The following is a 20,517-nucleotide window of genomic DNA, read 5'->3' on the forward strand; positions in this document are numbered from 1 at the left end:
GAGGACATGTAAATTGGCCAGAAAAAGCAATAATCCTGAGGATTGGGAGCAGTTTAGGATTCAACAAAGGAGGACAAAGGGATTAATTAAGAAAGGGAAAATAGAATATGAGAGTAAGCTTGCAGGGAACATAAAAACTGACTGTAAAAACTTTTATAGATATGTGAAGAGAAAAAGATTGGTGAAGTCAAGCGTAGGTCCCTTGCAGTCAGAATCAGGGGAATTTATAATGGGGAACAAAGAAATGGCAGACCAACTAAATACATATTTTGGTTCTGTCTTCACAAAGGAGGACACAAATAACCTCCCAGAGATGCTGGGGAACATAGGGTCTGATGAAAGGGTGGAACTGAAAGAAATCAGTATTTGTAGGGAAATGGTGTTAGGAAAATTGATGGGACTGAAGGCCGATAAATCCCCAGGGCCTGATGGTCTACATCCCAGGGTACTTAAGGAAGTGGCCCTAGAAATAGTAGATGCATTGCTGGTCATCTTCCAGAACTCGATAGACTTTGGAACAGTACCCATGGATTGGAGGGTAGCTAATGTTACCCCACTATTCAAAAAAGGTGGTAGAGAGAAAACGGGGAATTATAGACCGGTAAGCTTGACATCGGTAGTGGGGAAAATGCTAGAGCCCATTATAAAAGTGTAATAGCAGAGCACTTGGAAAGCAGTGACAGGATCGGACGAAGTCAACATAGATTTACAAAAGGTAAATCATGCTTGACTAATCTACTGGAATTTTTTGAGGATGTAACTGGTAAAATAGATAAGGGAGAACCAGTGGATGTGGTGTATTTGGACTTTCAGAAGGCTTTCGATAAGGTCCCGCATAAGAGATTAGCGTGCAAAATTAAGGCACATGGGATTGGGGGCAAGGTATTGACTTGGATAGAGAACTGGTTGGCGGACAGAAAGCAAAGAGTTGGAATAAACGGGTCGTTTTCCAAGTGGCAGGCAGTGACTAGTGGGGTACCGCAAGGATCGGTCCTAGGACCCCAGCTGTTCACAATATATATTAATGATCTGGACGAGGGAATTGGATGTAATATCTCCAAATTTGCAGACGACACAAAGCTGGGTGGGAGGGTATGCTGTGAGGAGGATGCCGTGAAACTCCAGTACGATTTGGACAGGTTGGGTGATTGGGCAGAAACATGGCAAATGCACTATAATGTGGATAAACGTGAGGTTATCCACTTTGGTGGCAAAAACAGGAAGGCAGATTATTATTTGAATGGCAATAGATTGGGAGAAGGGGAAGTGCAAAGAGACCTGGGTGTTCTTGTGCACCAGTCGCTGAAGGTAAGCATGCAGGTGCAGCAGGCGGTTAAGAAGGCAAATGGTATGTTGGCCTTCGTAGCGAGAGGGTTTGAGTACAGGAACAAGGATGTCTTGCTGCAGTTGTACAGGGCCTTGGTGAGACCACATCTTGAGTATTGTGTGCAGTTTTGGTCACCTTACCTGAGGAAGGATGTTCTTGCCATGGAAGGAGTGCAGCGAAGATTCACCAAGCTGATACCTGGGATGGCAGGAATGACATATGAGGAGAGATTGTGTCGATTGGGCTTATACTCACTGGAGTTTAGAAGATTGAGAGGGATCTCATCGAAACCTATAAAATTCTGTCAGGCCTGGACAGACTAGATGCAGGAAGGATGTTTCTGATGGCCGGGGAGTCCAGAACCAGGGGTCATAGTCATTTAGGACTGAAATGAGGAGGAATTTCTTCACCCAGAGAGTGGTGAAGCTGTGGAATTCTCTGCCACAGAGGGCGGTGAAGGCCAGTTCATTAAATATATTCAAGAAAGAGTTGGATATATTTCTTAAGGCTAAAGGGCTTAGAAATTGGGGTGAGGCGCCAAGTTCGCCTGGGCGCAGATTTTTGCGCAGCGTTCGGAGCAGTAGTGATCGTCAGATATTCAGCCTCAGTGCCCCTAGAGGGAGACAGGGCGCGGCTCGAGGCGCTCCGCGTCCCTCTTCGGGCGCTGAAAGTGAATTTTGCAGCGCAACGTGCCGCAGCGCCACCCGCTGCGACACGGCACGCTGCGGTACTGCAGGCCTTCATCCCACTGTTAAGGGGGAGGGGCCTGCAGCAGCGCGAGCCCCGATCGCGAGTGCCGGCAAAAGAGCCCGGCACCGAGGAGAAGTGCCGGGCTCTCGGGAAACAGCCGGCAATGCCGTGGGGGGGAGATCTGGAGGCCGGGGACGGAGGTGCTGGCAGGCGGCCGCCGAAAAAACCGGCCGCCCCGCACCTCCACCTTAACTTGCGCCTCTGCCGGCGCAGTAAGGCCCTGTGAACCGGGCGCGGGTAGCAACAGCGCCGTTCGCTACCAAATATCGCGATCGGGGCGCGAATGGGGCGCTGCGCACAGCGATGACGTCATTGGTGGCGGCGCAGCGCAACAGGCTAACGCCACCATTAGCGCCCCTGCTGAATATCGCAGGAGGCGCAGCCCGTGGCGCTACAGCCACTGGCTGCCTCTTTAGGCGCTAACAGGTGGTGCGACTCACCCAATTTCTCCCTCAAGGGTTCAAGGGATATGGGGAGAAGGCAGGGACAGGGTACTGAATTTGGATGATCAGCCATGATCTCATTGAATGGCGGAACAGGCTCGAAGGGCCGAATGGCCTACTCCTGCTCCTATCTTCTATGTTTCTATGTTTCTATTCCACCCTATGTAAACTTGAGGTGATCCAAAACTCGGCTGCCCCGTGTCCTAACTCGCACCGAGTCCTGTTCACCCATCACCCCCTGTGCTCGCTGACCTACATTGGCTCCCGGTTAAGCAGCGCCTCAATTTAAAAATTCTCATCCTCGTTTTCAAACCCCTCCATGGCCCTCGCCCCCTCCCTATCTCTGTAAACTCCTCCAGCCCCACAACCCCCCGAGATCTCTGCGCTCCTCTAATTCTGCCCTCTTGAGCATCCCTGATTATAATCGCTCCACCATTGGCGGCCGTGCCTTCTGTTGTCTCGGCCCTAAGCTCTGGAATTTCCTCCCTCAACCTCTCCGCCTCTCTTTCCTCCTTTAAGACGCTCCTTAAAACCGACCTCTTTGACCAAGGTTTTGATGAAGGGAGTGGGGAAGGAGCCACAGAGGAGAGAACGAGGAGGGAGGACATAGAAACACAGAAGATAGGAGCAGGAGTAGGCCATTCGGCCCCTCGAGCCTGCTCCGCCATTCAATGAGATCATGGCTGATCATCCAAATTCAGTACCCTGTCCCTGCCTTCTCCCCATATCCCTTGATCCCTTTAGCCTTAAGAAATATATCCAACTCCTTCTTGAATATATTTAATGAATTGGCCTCAACTGCCTTCTGTGGTAGAGAAATAGAAGGACTGAAAGTTTGGTTGAAGCGATGGGTTTTGAGAAAGTTTTCAAAGGTAGGGAGAGAGATTGAAAAGTGGAAGGTTGTTTTTAGAGGAGGGAAATCAAAGAGCAGGTTCAAGGCCACCAAAGGTTCTGCCCCTGGTGGTGGGACACCAGCAGCCTGCATTTATATAGCGCCTTTAACGTAGTAAAACGTCCCGAGGCGCTTCACAGGAGCGATTATCAAACACAATTTGACACCGAGCCACATCAGGAGATATTAGGGCCGGTGACCAAAAGCTTGGTCAAAGAGGTCGGTTTTAAGGAACGTCTTAAAGGAGGAGAGAGAGGCGGAGAGGTTTAGGGAGGGAATTCCAGAGCTCGGGGCCCAGGCGGCTGAAGGCACGGCCGCCAATGGTGGAGTGATGGAAATCGGGGGATGCGCAAGAGGCCAGAATTGGAGGAGTGCAGAGATCTCGGAGGGTTGTGGGGCTGGAGGAGGGTACAGAGATAGGGAGAGGGGGCGAGGAGGCCGTGGAGGGATTTGAACACAAGGATGAGAATTTTGAAATCGAGGCGTTGCTGGACCTGGAGCCAATGTAGGTCAGTGAGCACAGGGGGTGATGGGCGAACGGGACTCGGTGCGAGTTAGGACACGGGGCAGTGAGCACAGGGGGTGATGGGTGAACGGGACTGGGTGTGAGTTAGGACACGGGGCAGTGAGCACAGGGGGTGATGGGTGAACGGGACTCGGTGTGAGTTAGGACACGGGGCAGTGAGCACAGGGGGTGATGGGTGAACGGGACTGGGTGCGAGTTAGGACACGGGGCAGTGAGCACAGGGGGTGATGGGTGAACGGGACTCGGTGTGAGTTAGGACACGGGGCAGTGAGCACAGGGGGTGATGGGTGAACGGGACTGGGTGTGAGTTAGGACACGGGGCAGTGAGCACAGGGGGTGATGGGTGAACGGGACTGGGTGTGAGTTAGGACACGGGGCAGTGAGCACAGGGGGTGATGGGTGAACGGGACTCGGTGTGAGTTAGGACACGGGGCAGTGAGCACAGGGGGTGATGGGTGAACGGGACTGGGTGCGAGTTAGGACACGGGGCAGTGAGCACAGGGGGTGATGGGTGAACGGGACTCGGTGTGAGTTAGGACACGGGGCAGTGAGCACAGGGGGTGATGGGTGAACGGGACTGGGTGTGAGTTAGGACACGGGGCAGTGAGCACAGGGGGTGATGGGTGAACGGGATTGGGTGTGAGTTAGGACACGGGGCAGTGAGCACAGGGGGTGATGGGTGAACGGGACTGGGTGCGAGTTAGGACACGGGGCAGTGAGCACAGGGGGTGATGGGCGAACGGGACTCGGTGCGAGTTAGGACACGGGGCAGTGAGCACAGGGGGTGATGGGTGAACGGGACTGGGTGCGAGTTAGGACACGGGGCAGTGAGCACAGGGGGTGATGGGTGAACGGGACTGGGTGTGAGTTAGGACACGGGGCAGTGAGCACAGGGGGTGATGGGTGAACGGGACTGGGTGTGAGTTAGGACACGGGGCAGTGAGCACAGGGGGTGATGGGCGAACGGGACTCGGTGCAAGTTAGGACACGGGGCAGTGAGCACAGGGGGTGATGGGCGAACGGGACTGGGTGTGAGTTAGGACACGGGGCAGTGAGCACAGGGGGTGATGGGTGAACGGGACTGGGTGTGAGTTAGGACACGGGGCAGTGAGCACAGGGGGTGATGGGTGAACGGGACTGGGTGTGAGTTAGGACACGGGGCAGTGAGCACAGGGGGTGATGGGTGAACGGGACTGGGTGTGAGTTAGGACACGGGGCAGTGAGCACAGGGGGTGATGGGCGAACGGGACTCGGTGCGAGTTAGGACACGGGGCAGTGAGCACAGGGGGTGATGGGTGAACGGGACTGGGTGTGAGTTAGGACACGGGGCAGTGAGCACAGGGGGTGATGGGCGAACGGGACTCGGTGCGAGTTAGGACACGGGGCAGTGAGCACAGGGGGTGATGGGTGAACGGGACTGGGTGTGAGTTAGGACACGGGGCAGTGAGCACAGGGGGTGATGGGTGAACGGGACTTGGTGTGAGTTAGGACACGGAGCAGTGAGCACAGGGGGTGATGGGTGAACGGGACTGGGTGTGAGTTAGGACATGGGGCAGTGAGCACAGGGGGTGATGGGTGAACGGGACTGGGTGTGAGTTAGGACACGGGGCAGCAGAGTTTGGGATGAGCTGAAGTTTACGGAGGGTGGGAAGATGGGAGGCCGGTCCAGGAGAGCGTTGGAATAGTCGGAGTCTGGAGGTGACAGGCAGGGATGAGGGTTTCAGCAGCAGTTCTGGGTGTATGTCTGTTCCCTGCTTGTGTACTTTAATTCCCTGCTGGTTGTGAGTTCCCTGGGGTTACTACAGTTCCCTGCTGTTCTATCTCAGTTCCCCACTGATGATCAGTTCCCTGCTGGTGTAGTTTAACTCCCAGCTGGTGTGGTTTAGTGCGTGCTATTAGAGAGTGGCAGCTCTCTTCAGTGTCCTGCTGGTTTACCTCAGTGCCCTGCTGGTGTACCTCACTCCCCTGCTGGTGTACCTCACTCCCCTGCTGGTGTACCTCACTCCCCTGCTGGTGTACCTCACTCCCCTGCTGGTGTACCTCAGTCCCCTGCTGGTGGACCTCAGTCCCCTGCTGGTGTACCTCAGCCCCCTGCTGGTGTACCTCAGTCTCCTGCTGGTGTACCTCAGTCTCCTGCTGGTGTACCTCAGTCCCCTGCTGGTGTACCTCACTCCCCTGCTGGTGTACCTCAGTCCCCTGCTGGTGTACCTCAGTCTCCTGCTGGTGTACCTCACTCTCCTGCTGGTGTACCTCAGTCTCCTGCTGGTGTACCTCAGTCCCCTGCTGGTGTACCTCAATCTCCTGCTGGTGTACCTCAATCTCCTGCTGGTGTCCCTCAATCTCCTGCTGGTGTACCTCAGTCACCTGCTGGTGTACCTCAGCCTCCTGCTGGTGTACCTCAGTCTCCTGCTGGTGTACCTCAGTTCCCTGCTGGTGTACCTAAGTCACCTGCTGGTGTACCTCAGTCTCCTGCTGGTGTACCTCAGTCTCCTGCTGGTGTACCTCAGTCTCCTGCTGGTGTACCTCAATCTCCTGCGGTGTACCTCAGTCTCCTGCTGGTGTACCTCAATCTCCTGCTGGTGTACCTCAGTGCCCTGCTATTGTACCTCAGTCTCCTGCTGGTGTACCTCAGTCTCCTGCTGGTGTACCTCAGTTCCCTGCTGGTGTACCTCAGTCTCCATCTGGTGTAGCTCAGGTCCCTGCTGGTGTACCTCAGTCTCCTGCTGGTGTACCTCACTCTCCTGCTGGTGTACCTCAGTCTCCTGCTGGTGTACCTCAGTCCCCTGCTGGTGTACCTCAATCTCCTGCTGGTGTACCTCAATCTCCTGCTGGTGTCCCTCAATCTCCTGCTGGTGTACCTCAGTCACCTGCTGGTGTACCTCAGCCTCCTGCTGGTGTACCTCAGTCTCCTGCTGGTGTACCTCAGTTCCCTGCTGGTGTACCTCAGTCACCTGCTGGTGTACCTCAGTCTCCTGCTGGTGTACCTCAGTCTCCTGCTGGTGTACCTCAATCTCCTGCCGGTGTACCTCAGTCTCCTGCTGGTGTACCTCAATCTCCTGCTGGTGTACCTCAGTGCCCTGCTATTGTACCTCAGTCTCCTGCTGGTGTACCTCAGTCTCCTGCTGGTGTACCTCAGTTCCCTGCTGGTGTACCTCAGTCTCCATCTGGTGTAGCTCAGGTCCCTGCTGGTGTACCTCAGTCTCCTGCTGGTGTACCTCAGTTCCCTGCTGGTGTACCTCAGTCTCCTACTGGTGTAGCTCAGTGCCCTGCTGGTGTACCTCAGTCTCCTGCTGGTGTACCTCAGTCTCCTGCTGGTGTACCTCAGTCTCCTGCTGGTGTACCTCAGTCTCCTGCTGGTGTACCTCAGTCTCCTGCTGGTGTAGCTCAGTGCCCTGCTGGTATAGTTCAGTTCCACGCTGGTGTAGTTTCGTTCCCTGCTGGTGTAGTTTAGTTCCCTGCTGGTGAAGTTTAGTTCCCTGCTGGTGTACCTCAGCCCCCTGCTTGTGTAGCTCAGCGCCCTGCTGGTATACCTCAGTGCCCTGCTGGTGTACCTCAGTCCCCTGCTGGTGTAGCTCAGTGCCCTGCTGGTATATCTCAGTGCCCTGCTGGTGTAGTTTAGTTCCCTGCTGGTGTACCTCAGTCCCCTGCTGGACTACCTCAGCACTCTGCTGGTGTAGCTCAGTTCCCTGCTGGTGTAGCTCAGTTCCCTGCTGGTGTAGCTCAGGTCCCTGCTGGTGTAGCTCAGTTCCCTGCTGGTGTACCTCAGTTCCCTGCTGGTGTAGCCCAGTTCCCTGCTGGTGTAGCTCAGCTCTGGTGCAGTCAGAGAGTGGCGGCTCTCTTCAGTCCCTGTCAGCCCACAGGACTGGTTCCAGCCTGCTGTCCTCGCTCTCTCACAGTGCGGTCCGGTCGTGCTGTTGCAAGGAGGATCGGAGCTTTGTTTGTCAATCAGGTTCAAAGGGCGGATTGTTCCCACGTACGCCTTGTCCCTGTGGAGCAGCACTTGGCCCGCATTCAGCTGTTTACTTCCCTGGAACTCTCTGCCTCCCAGCAATCTGCTCATCCCATAAGCAATCGCGTTTACTCCAATCACTTCATAGGAGGTCCAACCTAGATGCTGAAATCTTTCCGAAACATTCTCAAGCTGCTTCTCATTCCTCGACGATGCTCAGTGGGTGGAACTCTTGCCTCTGAGTCAAAAGGTTGTGGGTTCGAGCCCCACTCCTGAGACTTGAGCACCAAAATTCAGGCTGACAAACCCAGTGCCAGTATTGAGGGAGCGCCGCACTGTCGGAGGGGCGGTACTGAGGCAGTGCCGCACTGTCGGAGGGGCGGTACTGAGGCAGCGCCGCACTGTCGGAGGGGCGGTACTGAGGCAGCGCCGCACTGTCGGAGGGGCGGTACTGAGGGAGCGCCGCACTGTCGGAGGGGCAGTACTGAGGGAGCGCCGCACTGTCGGAGGGGCGGTACTGAGGGAGCGCCGCACTGTCGGAGGGGCGGTACTGAGGGAGCGCCGCACTGTCGGAGGGGCGGTACTGAGGGAGCGCCGCACTGTCGGAGGGGCGGTACTGAGGCAGTGCCGCACTGTCGGAGGGGCGGTACTGAGGCAGCGCCGCACTGTCGGAGGGGCGGTACTGAGGGAGCGCCGCACTGTCGGAGGGGCAGTACTGAGGGAGCGCCGCACTGTCGGAGGGGCGGTACTGAGGGAGCGCCGCACTGTCGGAGGGGCGGTACTGAGGGAGCGCCGCACTGTCGGAGGGGCGGTACTGAGGGAGCGCCGCACTGTCGGAGGGGCGGTACTGAGGCAGTGCCGCACTGTCGGAGGGGCGGTACTGAGGCAGCGCCGCACTGTCGGAGGGGCGGTACTGAGGCAGCGCCGCACTGTCGGAGGGGCGGTACTGAGGGAGCGCCGCACTGTCGGAGGGGCAGTACTGAGGGAGCGCCGCACTGTCGGAGGGGCGGTACTGAGGGAGCGCCGCACTGTCGGAGGGGCGGTACTGAGGGAGCGCCGCACTGTCGGAAGGGCAGTACTGAGGGAGCGCCGCACTGTCGGAGGGGCAGTACTGAGGGAGCGCCGCACTGTCGGAGGGGCGGTACTGAGGGAGCGCCGCACTGTCGGAGGGGCGGTACTGAGGCAGTGCCGCACTGTCGGAGGGGCGGTACTGAGGCAGCGCCGCACTGTCGGAGGGGCGGTACTGAGGCAGCGCCGCACTGTCGGAGGGGCGGTACTGAGGGAGCGCCGCACTGTCGGAGGGGCAGTACTGAGGGAGCGCCGCACTGTCGGAGGGGCGGTACTGAGGGAGCGCCGCACTGTCGGAGGGGCGGTACTGAGGGAGCGCCGCACTGTCGGAGGGGCAGTACTGAGGGAGAGCCGCACTGTCGGAGGGGCGGTACTCAGGGAGCGCCGCACTGTCGGAGGGGCGGTACTGAGGGAGCGCCGCACTGTCGGAGGGGCAGTACTGAGGGAGCGCCGCACTGTCGGAGGGGCAGTACTGAGGGAGCGCCGCACTGTCGGAGGGGCGGTACTGAGGGAGCGCCGCACTGTCAGAGGGGCTGTACTGAGGGAGCGCTGCACTGTCGGAGGGGCTGTACTGAGAGAGCGCCGCACTGTCGGAGGGGCAGTACTGAGGGTCTGGTCATTATCACGTTGCTGTTTGTGGGAGCTTGCTGTGCGCTAATTGGCTGCTGCTACATTACAACAGTGACCGCACTTCAAAAGTACTTCATTGGCTGTAAAGTGCTTCGGGGTGTGAAAGGCGCTGTAGAAATGCAAGTCTTTCCTTCCCCTGCGTCGGAGCTGTCAGTCACCCCTGCGGGTGGGTGTGGCTGCATTGCAGGCTGCGATGGGATTGGAGCCTGCCGTTTCAAGCCACGCCCACTTGAGTGATGGACAAGCCCAGGAGTCCAATGGAAGGAGTGAGAGGGGATCAGCGCCAAGCTCCCAGACTCCGCCCCGATGGCGCGACCGGGTACGGGCGCTGCCCAATTTCGTGCTGAGGCAAAGAGGCGGGCGTTCAGTGGCTGGTCGGCGTTGAGTTAGCGGAGCTTAGCAACCGGCCCAGCAAGGGGGATGAATTTAAGCCTATCTTGGGCACGTCCAGTGACTCCTGCACACGTGCGGGTCACAGCTGAGGGCAAGATTGGCCTTGGCATCCATTCCGCGCAACACCCCATGGTCGAATATGCTGCTGGCAGACAAGGGTCAATACTGACAGTGCAACGCCTTGACCGGTCCTCCAAGGGCCGACCCAGGACCTTGCATTGCGGGCTACAATCTAATCGAGGGGTTCGGGGGGTTTATATATAGAATACCGGATACCCGGGAGTGAGTTACAGGCTGGAATCTAATCGAGGGGTTCGGGGGGTTTATATATAGAATACCGGATACCCGGGAGTGAGTTACAGGCTGGAATCTAATCGAGGGGTTCGGGGGGTTTATATATAGAATAACGGATACCCGGGAGTGAGTTACAGGCTAGAATCTAATCGTGGGGTTCGGGAGTTTATATATAGAATAACGGATACCCGGGAGTGAGTTACAGGCTGGAATCTAATCGAGGGGTTCGGGGGGTTTATATATAGAATAACGGATACCCGGGAGTGAGTTACAGGCTGGAATCTAATCGAGGGGTTCGGGGGGTTTATATATAGAATAACAGATACCCGGGAGTGAGTTACAGGCTGGAATCTAATCGAGGGGTTCGGGGGGTTTATATATAGAATAACAGATACCCGGAAGTGATTTACAGGCTGGAATCTAATCGTGGGGTTCGAGGGGTTTATATATAGAATAACGGATACCCGGGAGTGAGTTACAGGCTGGAATCTAATCGAGGGGTTCGGGGATTTATATATAGAATAACGGATACCCGGGAGTGAGTTACAGGCTAGAATCTAATCGGGGGATTCGGGGGGTTTATATATAGAATAACAGATACCTGGGAGTGAGTTACAGGCTGGAATCTAATCAAGGGGTTCGGGGGGTTTATACATAGAATAACGGTTACCCGGGTGTGAGTTACAGGCTGGAATCTAATCGAGGGGTTCGGGGGGTTTATATATAGAATAACGGATACCCGGGAGTGAGTTACAGGCTGGAGTCTAATCGAGGGGTTCGGGGGGTTTATATATAGAATACCAGATACCCGAGAGTGAGTTACAGGCTGGAACCTAATCGAGGGGTTCGGGGGGTTTATATATAGAATAACAGATACCCGGAAGTGAGTTACAGGCTGGAATCTAATCGTGGGGTCCGAGGGGTTTATATATAGAATAACAGATACCCGGGAATGAGTTACAGGCTGGAATCTAATCGAGGGGTTCGGGGGGTTATATATAGAATAACGGATACCCGCGAGTGAGTTACAGGCTGGAATCTAATCGAGGGGTTCGGGGGGTTTATATATAGAATAATGGATACCCGGGAGTGAGTTACAGGCTGGAATCTAATCGTGGGGTTCGGGGGGTTTATATATAGAATAACAGATACCCGGGAGTGAGTTACAGGCTGGAATCTAATCGAGGGGTTTGGGGGGTTTATATATAGAATAACGGATACCCGGGAGTGAGTTACAGGCTGGAATCTAATCGAGGGGTTTGGGGGGTTTATATATAGAATAACGGAGACCCGGGAGTGAGTTACAGGCTGGAATCTAATGGGAGGGTTCAGGGGGTTTATATATAGAATAACGGATACCCGGGAGTGAGATACAGGCTGGAATCTAATGGGAGGGTTCAGGGGGTTTATATATAGAATAACGGATACCCGGGAGTGAGTTACAGGCTGGAATCTAATCGAGGGGTTCGGGGGGTTTATGTATAGAATAACAGATACCCGGGAGTGAGTTACAGGCTGCGATCTGTTGAATTGTTTGTGATGTTGTCTCTCTCTCTCTCTCCGCAGCGTGCTCCGACCAGTCGTGGGGCGATAACTGTACCCGGCCATGCGCCTGCGGCAATGGGTCGCGGTGCCACCCGCTCACCGGGCACTGCTCCTGCGCCGCCGGCTACGAGGGCACGGCCTGCGAGCACCCCTGCCGCCCGGGGACCTACGGGCGAGGCTGTGTCGACCGCTGCCGGTGCCAGAACGGGGCGCGGTGCGACCGCGTGTCCGGAGAGTGCCACTGCGCCGAGGGAACGACCGGCGGGCTGTGAGTCACTGTTTGGGCACAGTGCTTTTTTTATTTGTTGACATGCGATGGTCTCTGGGCCGCGCTTTGAAACGTCCCCCTTTCCCACTCCTCGGGACTGTAAACCAGGGCCCTGTTATACAGTCTGATGTAAGAAAACTCACTATGCACTTGGTTGAGTATAAAACAAGGCTTTAATCAACTGTATCACAACCATGAGATTCCAGTTACATCACTAGTTCCTGGTTACAAAAACGTCCTGAGCAAGCTGGGCCCACGCCCGAGTATTTATACTCCTTGGACGGCGCCAGCAGCTGGCCGCCCAGTGTTATTTCATGAGTCATTTCTTCATGAATGATGAGATTCATGACAGAGTCATAGAGTTGTTGTGGAGTATTTTAAACCAACACTGACACAAGGTTTTCAGATCGATAGTCAAGTTGTCTTTATTACACCAGTGGGCAGACAGTCTGCTCTGTCTTTAGCCAGACTTCTCCAAATTGTTACAGCAGACACTACATTTTTATACATTACAATAATCATGGCAGCCTCGTGCACAATTCATTCCTGCCACCTGATTGGATCTTGGCCTGCATGCACCTTCACGGATTGGTTAGAAATCTTAATATAAACATGTATAAGCTGCCTCTTCAATCAATCACTCAAACTGCTGAATGCTGATTAAAAGATACCTTGGAACGCGACCTAGGTAATAATGCTGTTAAAGGCAGTTGAAATGCTGGACATTCTGTCTCCATTTAATTGTTTTATTTCTTCTTCAAAGGTCAGCTATCTTTGACCACGTCTTTATAGACGTGGCCCTTCATGGTCGCCCCTGTCTTTCTTACACTGTTTGGTGAGACTGCCAGCGATGTCATCTTAACTCTTTCCCCACTGCAGAGTCCTAGAGTTATACAGCACAGAAAGAAGCCCTTCGGCCCATCGTGTCCACGCCGGCCATCAAGCCCTGTCTATTCTAATCCCATTTTCCAGCACTTGGTCCGTAACCTTGTATGCTATGGCGTTTCAAGTGCTCTTCTAAATTCTTCTTGAATGTTGTGAGGGTTCCTGCCTCTACCACCCTTTCAGGCAGTGAGTTCCAGATTCCAACCACCCTCTGGGTGAAAAAAGTTTTCCCTCAAATCTCCTCGAAACCTCCTGCCCCTTACCTTGAAACTATGCCCCCTGGTTATTGACCCCTCTACTAAGGGGAAAAGTTCCTTTCTATCTACCCTATCTATGCCCCTCATAATTTTGTACACCTCAATCAGGTCCCGCCCTCAGCCTTCTCTGCTCTAAGGAAAACAACCCCAGCCTGTCCAGTCTCTCTTCATAGCTGAAGCGCTCCAGCCCAGGTAACATCCTGGTGAATCTCCTCTGCACCCTCTCCAATGCAATCACATCCTTCCTATAGTGTGGCGACCAGAACTGCACACAGTATTCCAGCTGTGGCCTAACTAGCGTTTTGTACAGCTCCATCATAACCTCCCTGCTCTTATATTCTATGCCTCGGCTAATGAAGGCAAGTATCCCGTATGCCTTTTTAACCACCTTATCTACCTGTCCTGCTGCCTTCAGGGATCTATGTACATGCACACCAAGGTCCCTCTGATCCTCTGTCCTTCCTAGGGTCCTACCATTCATTGTGTATTCCCTTGCCTTGTTAGTCCTCTCAAAATGCATCACCTCACACTTTTCAGGGTTAAATTCCATTTGCCACTGTTCTGCCCATCTGACCAACCCGTCTACAGGAAACTTTTTTTTATCCGGCACGGATGGGACCGACGTGGTGCTGGTTCATCAAAAATTCCGGATAACCAAACGCTATAGTAAAAGATACGGAGAGCTGAGAGCTCCGTATAAAGCAACAAACCCTGTTGCTTAGCAACAACTTCAGAACAATGGCCACAAGTTCCAAGCATCTCTGTAGCTTAGCAACAGCTGTAGCCACACCCTTGCACAGCAACAGATGGAGGAAGGCAAGTAATAAAAGTTACCTTAACCTACTCCTGAATTTTGCCGGTTAACCGAGATTTCCGGTTATTTAGGTGCCGGAAAATCGAAAGTTTCCTGTATATCGTCCTGTAGCCTGAGGCTTCCCTCCTCGCTATTTACCACTCCACCAATTTTCGTGTCATCTGCGAACTTACTGATCATACCTCCTACATTCATATCTAAATCATTAATGTACACTACAAACAGCACAGGCCTTCCAGCTCGTGATCACTGTCCAGTGACTCCCTCCCGTGTTGGAATGGAACACGGGAGCAGGAGGAGGCCACTCAGCCCCTCGAGCCTGTTCCGCCATTCAGTCAGATCACGGCTGATCTGCACCTCAACTCCATCTCCCCGCCTTGGCTCAGCAGCAACCTGCCTTTAACGTAGTAAAACGTCCCAGGGCGCATCACAGGGGGGTCAATCCGACAAAATTTGACACCGAGCCACCTAAGGCGATATTAGGACAGGTGACCCCACACCTTGTGAGGAGGACAGAAAGAATCTGCAAAGGGATGTAGACAGGTTAAGTGAGTGGGCAAAAATTTGGCAGGTGGAGTATAATGTGGGAACATGTTAGGTTATCCACTTTGGTAGGAAGAATAATAAAGCAAATTATTATTTAAATGGAGAGAGATTACAAAATGCAGCGGTCCAGAGGGATCTGGGGGTCCTTGTACATGAAACACAAAAAGTTAGCATGTAGGTACAGCAAGTAATTAGGAAGGCAAATGTAATGTTGGCCTTTATTGCGAGGGGGATGGAGTATAAAAGTAGGGAAGTCCTGCTACAACTGTACAGGGTATTGGTGAGACCGCACCTGGAGTACTGCGTACAGTTTTGATCTCCTTATTTAAGGAAGGATATACTTGCATTGGAGGCAGTTCAGAGACGATTCACTCGGTTGGTTCCGGAGATGAAGGGGTTGACTTATGAGGAAAGGTTGAGCAGGTTGGGCCTATACTCATTGGAATTGAGAAGAATGAGAGGGGATCTTATCGAAACATATAAGATTCTGAGGGGGCTTGACAGGGTAGATACTGAGAGGATGTTTCCCCTCGTGGGGGAATCTAGAACTCGGGGGCATAGTTTCAGAATAAAGGGTCGCCCATTTAAGACGGAGATGAGGAGGAATTTCTTCTCAGAGGGTCGAGAATCTTTGGAATTCTCTGCCCCAGAGAGCTGTGGAGGCGGAGTCATTGAATATATTTAAGGTGGAGATAGACACATTTTTGAATGGTAAAGGGGTCAAGGGTTATGGGGAGCGGGCAGGGAAGTGGAGTTGAGGCCCAGATCAGATCAGCCATCGTATTGAATGGGCGGAGCAGACTCGAGGGGCCGAATGTCCGACTCCTGCTCCTAGTTTTTATGTTCTTATGTTCAAAGAGGTCGGTTTTAAGGAGCGTCTTAAAGGAGGAGAGAGAGGCGGAGATGTTCAGGGAGGGAAACCCAGAGCTTAGGGCCCAGGCTCCATTACCCTTGACACCCTTAGCTAACAAAAATCGATGGCAGCTTTGAGACGAGGGCCTGGCCTGTCATCGAAGGAACAGCACCGCCATTGACTTGACGTGGCGACATATCCCAAGATGCTTTGCAGCGCGCCGAGCAGGGAGCAGGAGAGAAGTTCTGGTAGGTGACCGAAGGCGCAGTGGGAGATGCACTGCAGCAACTCGCCAAGGCTTCTTCGGCAGCACCTCCCAAACCCGCGACCTCTTCCACCTAGAAGGACAAGGGCAGCAGGCGCATGGGAACACCACCACCTCCAAGTTCCCCTCCGAGTCACACACACCATCCTGACTTGGAAATATATCGGGCCGATCCTTCATCGTCGCTGGGTCGAAATCCTGGAACTCCCTCCCTAACAGCACTGTGGGAGCACCTTCACCACACGGACTGCAGCGGTTCAAGAAGGCGGCTCACCACCACCTTCTCCAGGGGCAATTAGGGATGGGCAATAAATGCCGGCCTTGCCAGCGACGCCCACATCCCATGAATAAATAAAAAATTGAGAAGGCTGACGTAAGAAAACTACTAGGCACTTGGTCGGAGTGTTAAACAAAGCTTTAATCAACTGTTTTTCAACATGGAGGTCTCGTTGTGTCCTTCACTAGTTCCTGTTAACGAATGTCCTGCACAAGCTGGCCCCGTGCCCGAGTATTCATACTCTCCCTGGACACTGCCACCAGCAGGCCACCCAGTATTATTACATAAGTCATTTTCACATAAATGACAAGATTCATGTCAGAGGCTCTGGAAGAACGGGGCGGCGGGACGGGGGGAGAGAGAGGAAGTGAAGAGGAATGAGGCGTTTCATAGTGTTAGCGAGTCAAGATGGAAACTGATAGTGGAGTTGGGGGCGAGGGAGGGGTAGCTCAGTCGGGCAGATGTGTGTTCGGGGGGCCTTAACCTCATGGGTCGCTGGTTTGCCCCATTAATTGCCCCGTTCTGATGGGGGCATTGGCGTTGCTTCTATAAGCTCAGTTCAAAATCGGAGAGGGCGGTCTCGGAGTTGCTGAAAATTACTCGCCCCTCAGTTATTCTAGCATTCAATTGTAGTTCAGTCCCATCCACCCCTCCCACTCCGCCCAACCTACCCGATCTGTGCTCCCCGCGGGCAAGGCTCCGTGCTGGGAACCCGCATTGAGAAAACCTGCCCGAGTTTCCAGGCAAGCAGTCCAGACAGAGGAGCGTCCTGTCCAAAATGGCGGCCGCCCTCACAGGGTTGCGCTGCTCCCCCCCGCCCCCTCCCCCGACGGCAGAGGTCCGAGGTCTCTCGTCACGTGGTGAATAGCGGGCGTGGAGTATACTTCCCCCCCCGCCCTTCCCCCACGGGGACGCTGCGCGCCGATTGGGTGCCAACACGCCTCGTGATACTTGCCGGGAGTTTGAGGTAAAATAGAGCATGAGGTCTGTGTCTGTGTGTTTTTTTTTAACTCACCTTCTCCTTCAGCTGCGAGCGCCTCTGCCTGGAACCGGAGGGGAAGGGAACGTGCGGACCCCGCTGCCCGTGTCAAAATGGCGGCGTCTGTCACCCTGCGGGAGGGCCGTGCCTCTGCCCCGCGGGCTGGACGGTAAGTTAGGGGGCCCTGGGGCGGGGGCGGGGGGTGCTGTGTGATTAATGTACTAACGCCGTGCATGAACCATCCACTGTTGCTTGTGACCTAATCTTGGGTTTAATTTCGAGGCTTTTCACACCTTGGATTTTAATTTCCGCCATGTTTAATCGTGAGGTCCTGATGTCAGTGACCCCTCACCCCTCAGGTCGCACAGTCCTGATGTCACTGACCCCTCACCCCTCAGGTCACACAGTCCTGATGTCACTGACCCCTCACCCCTCAGGTCACATAGTCCTGATGTCACTGACCCCTCACCCCTCAGGTCACACAGTCCTGATGTCACTGACCCCCTCACCCCTCAGGTCACACAGTCCTGATGTCATGACCCCTCACCCCTGAGGGTCACACAGTCCTGGTGCCACTGACCCCTCAACCCTCAGGTCACACAGTTCTGATGTCACTGACCCCTCACCCCTCAGGTCACACAGTCCTGATGTCATGACCCCTCACCCCTGAGGGTCACATCGGCCTGATGTCAGTTACCCCTCAACCCTGAGGGTAACACAGGCCTGATGTCACTAACCCCTCACCCCTGAGGGTCACACAGTTCTGATGTCAGTGACACCTCACCCCTCAGGTCACACAGTCCTGATGCCACTGACCTCTCACCCCTCAGGTCACACAGTCCTGATGTCACTAACCCCTCACCCCTCAGGTCACACAGTCCTGATGTCATGACCCCTCAACCCTGAGGGTCACACAGTCCTGATGTCGCTGAACCCTCAACCTTCAGGTCGCACAGTCCTGGTGTCATGACCCCTCACCCCTGAGGGTCACACAGGCCTGATGTCAGTGATCCCTCACCCCTCAGGTCACACAGTCCTGATGTCATGACCCCTCACCCCTCAGGTCACACAGTCCTGATGTCATGACCCCACATCCCTGAGGGTCACATAGGCTTGTTGCCACTGACCCCTCACCCTTGGTGGAGGGCCATTTTGTGAGAGACTGCAACAGGTGGCACACTCACTGTTGTATCACACTCACTCCTCACACTCACTGTTGTATCACACTCACTCCTCACACTCACTGTTGTATCACACTCACTCCTCACACTCACTGTTGTATCACACTCACTCCGCACACTCACTGTTGTATCACACTCACTCCGCACACTCGCTGTTGTATCACACTCACTCTGCACACTCACTGTTATCACACTCACTGTTATCACACTCACTGCTGTATCACATTCACTGTTATCACACTCACTGTTATCACACTCACTGCTGTATCACATTCACTGTTATCACACTCACTGTTATCACACTCACTGCTGTATCACACTCACTCCTCACACTCACTGTTATCACACTCACTGCTTTATCACACTCACTCCTCACACTCGCTGTTATCACACTCACTGTTATCACACTCACTCCTCACACTCACTGTTATCACACTCACTATTGTATCACACTCACTGTTATCACACTCACTGTTATCACACTCACTGTTATCACACTCACTATTGTATAACACTCACTGTTATCACACTCACTGTTATCACACTCACTATTGTATTACACTCACTGTTATCACACTAACTATTGTATCACACTCACTGTTATCACACTCACTATTGTATCACACTCACTGTTATCACACTCACTATTGTATCACACTCACTGTTATCACACTCACTATTGTATCACACTCACTGTTAACACACTCATTGTTGTATCACACTCACTCCTCACACTCACTGTTATCACACTCACTGCTGTATCACACTCACTATTGTATCACACTCACTGTTATCACACTCACTATTGTATTACACTCACTGTTATCACACTCACTGTTGTATCACACTCACTGTTGTATCACACTCACTGTTATCACACTCACTATTGTATCACACTCACTGTTATCACACTCACTGTTATCACACTCACTATTGTATCACACTCACTGTTATCACACTCACTGATTTCACACTCACTATTGTATCACACTCACTGTTATCACACTCACTGTTATCACACTCACTATTGTATCACACTCACTGTTTTCACACTCACTGCTGTATCACACTCACTGTTATCACACTCACTGTTATCACACTCACTATTGTATCACACTCACTGTTATCACACTCACTGTTATCACACTCACTGTTGTATCACACTCACTCCTCACACTCACTGTTATCACACTCACTATTGAATCACACTCACTGTTATCACACTCACTGTTACCACACTCACTATTGTATCACACTCACTGTTATCACACTCACTGTTATCACACTCACTGTTGTATCACACTCACTGTTATCACACTCACTGTTATCACACTCACTCCTCACACTCACTGTTATCACACTCACTGTTATCACACTCACTGTTGTATCACACTCACTCCTCACACTCACTGTTATCACACTCACTGTTATCACACTCACTCCTCACACTCACTGTTATCACACTCACTGTTATCACATTCACTGTTGTATCACACTCACTCCTCAGACTCACTGTTATCACACTCACTGTTATCACACTCACTGTTGTATCACACTCACTGTTATCACACTCACTGTTATCACACTCACTGTTGTATCACACTCACTCCTCACACTCACTGTTATCACACTCACTGTTATCACACTCACTATTGTATCACACTCACTGTTATCACACTCACTCCTCACACTCACTGTTATCACACTCATTGTTATCACACTCACTCCTCACACTCACTGTTATCACACTCACGATTGTATCACACTCACTGTTATCACACTCACTGTTGTATCACACTCACTGTTATCACACTCACTCCTCACACTCACTGTTATCACACTCACTGTTATCACACTCACTGTTGTATCACACTCACTCCTCACACTCACTGTTATCACACTCACTGTTATCACACTCACTCCTCACACTCACTGTTATCACACTCACTGTTATCACACTCACTGTTGTATCACACTCACTCCTCACACTCACTGTTATCACACTCACTCCTCACACTCACTGTTATCACACTCACTGTTATCACATTCAATGTTGTATCACACTCACTCCTCACACTCACTGTTATCACACTCACTGTTATCACACTCACTGTTGTATCACGCTCACTGTTATCACACTCACTGTTATCACACTCACTCCTCACACTCACTGTTATCACACTCACTGTTATCACAGTCACTATTGTATCACACTCACTGTTATCACACTCACTCCTCACACTCACTGTTACCACACACACTGTTATCACACTCACTGTCGTATCACACTCACTCCTCACACTCACTGTTATCACACTCACTGTTATCACACTCACTCCTCACACTCACTGTTATCACACTCACTGTTATCACAC

The 20,517-nt window shown here is 53.0% G+C and overlaps 1 protein-coding gene across 1 annotated transcript in view; it reads left to right on the forward strand.

The window, feature by feature from the left end:
- Nucleotides 1-20,517, forward strand: part of LOC147086598 (uncharacterized) — a 214,576-nt gene that overhangs the window by 116,730 nt on the left and 77,329 nt on the right. Inside the window, 2 exon segments of the mRNA XM_085978281.1 lie at nt 11,839-12,085; nt 17,010-17,130. Coding sequence (XP_085834407.1) covers nt 11,839-12,085; nt 17,010-17,130 — 368 coding nt within the window.

Source organism: Somniosus microcephalus, unplaced genomic scaffold (assembly GCF_052327205.1).
Source record: "Somniosus microcephalus isolate GS21.2 unplaced genomic scaffold, FLI_Smic_1.0 unresolved_chr7, whole genome shotgun sequence".
In the NCBI taxonomy this organism is placed as follows: domain Eukaryota; kingdom Metazoa; phylum Chordata; class Chondrichthyes; order Squaliformes; family Somniosidae; genus Somniosus; species Somniosus microcephalus.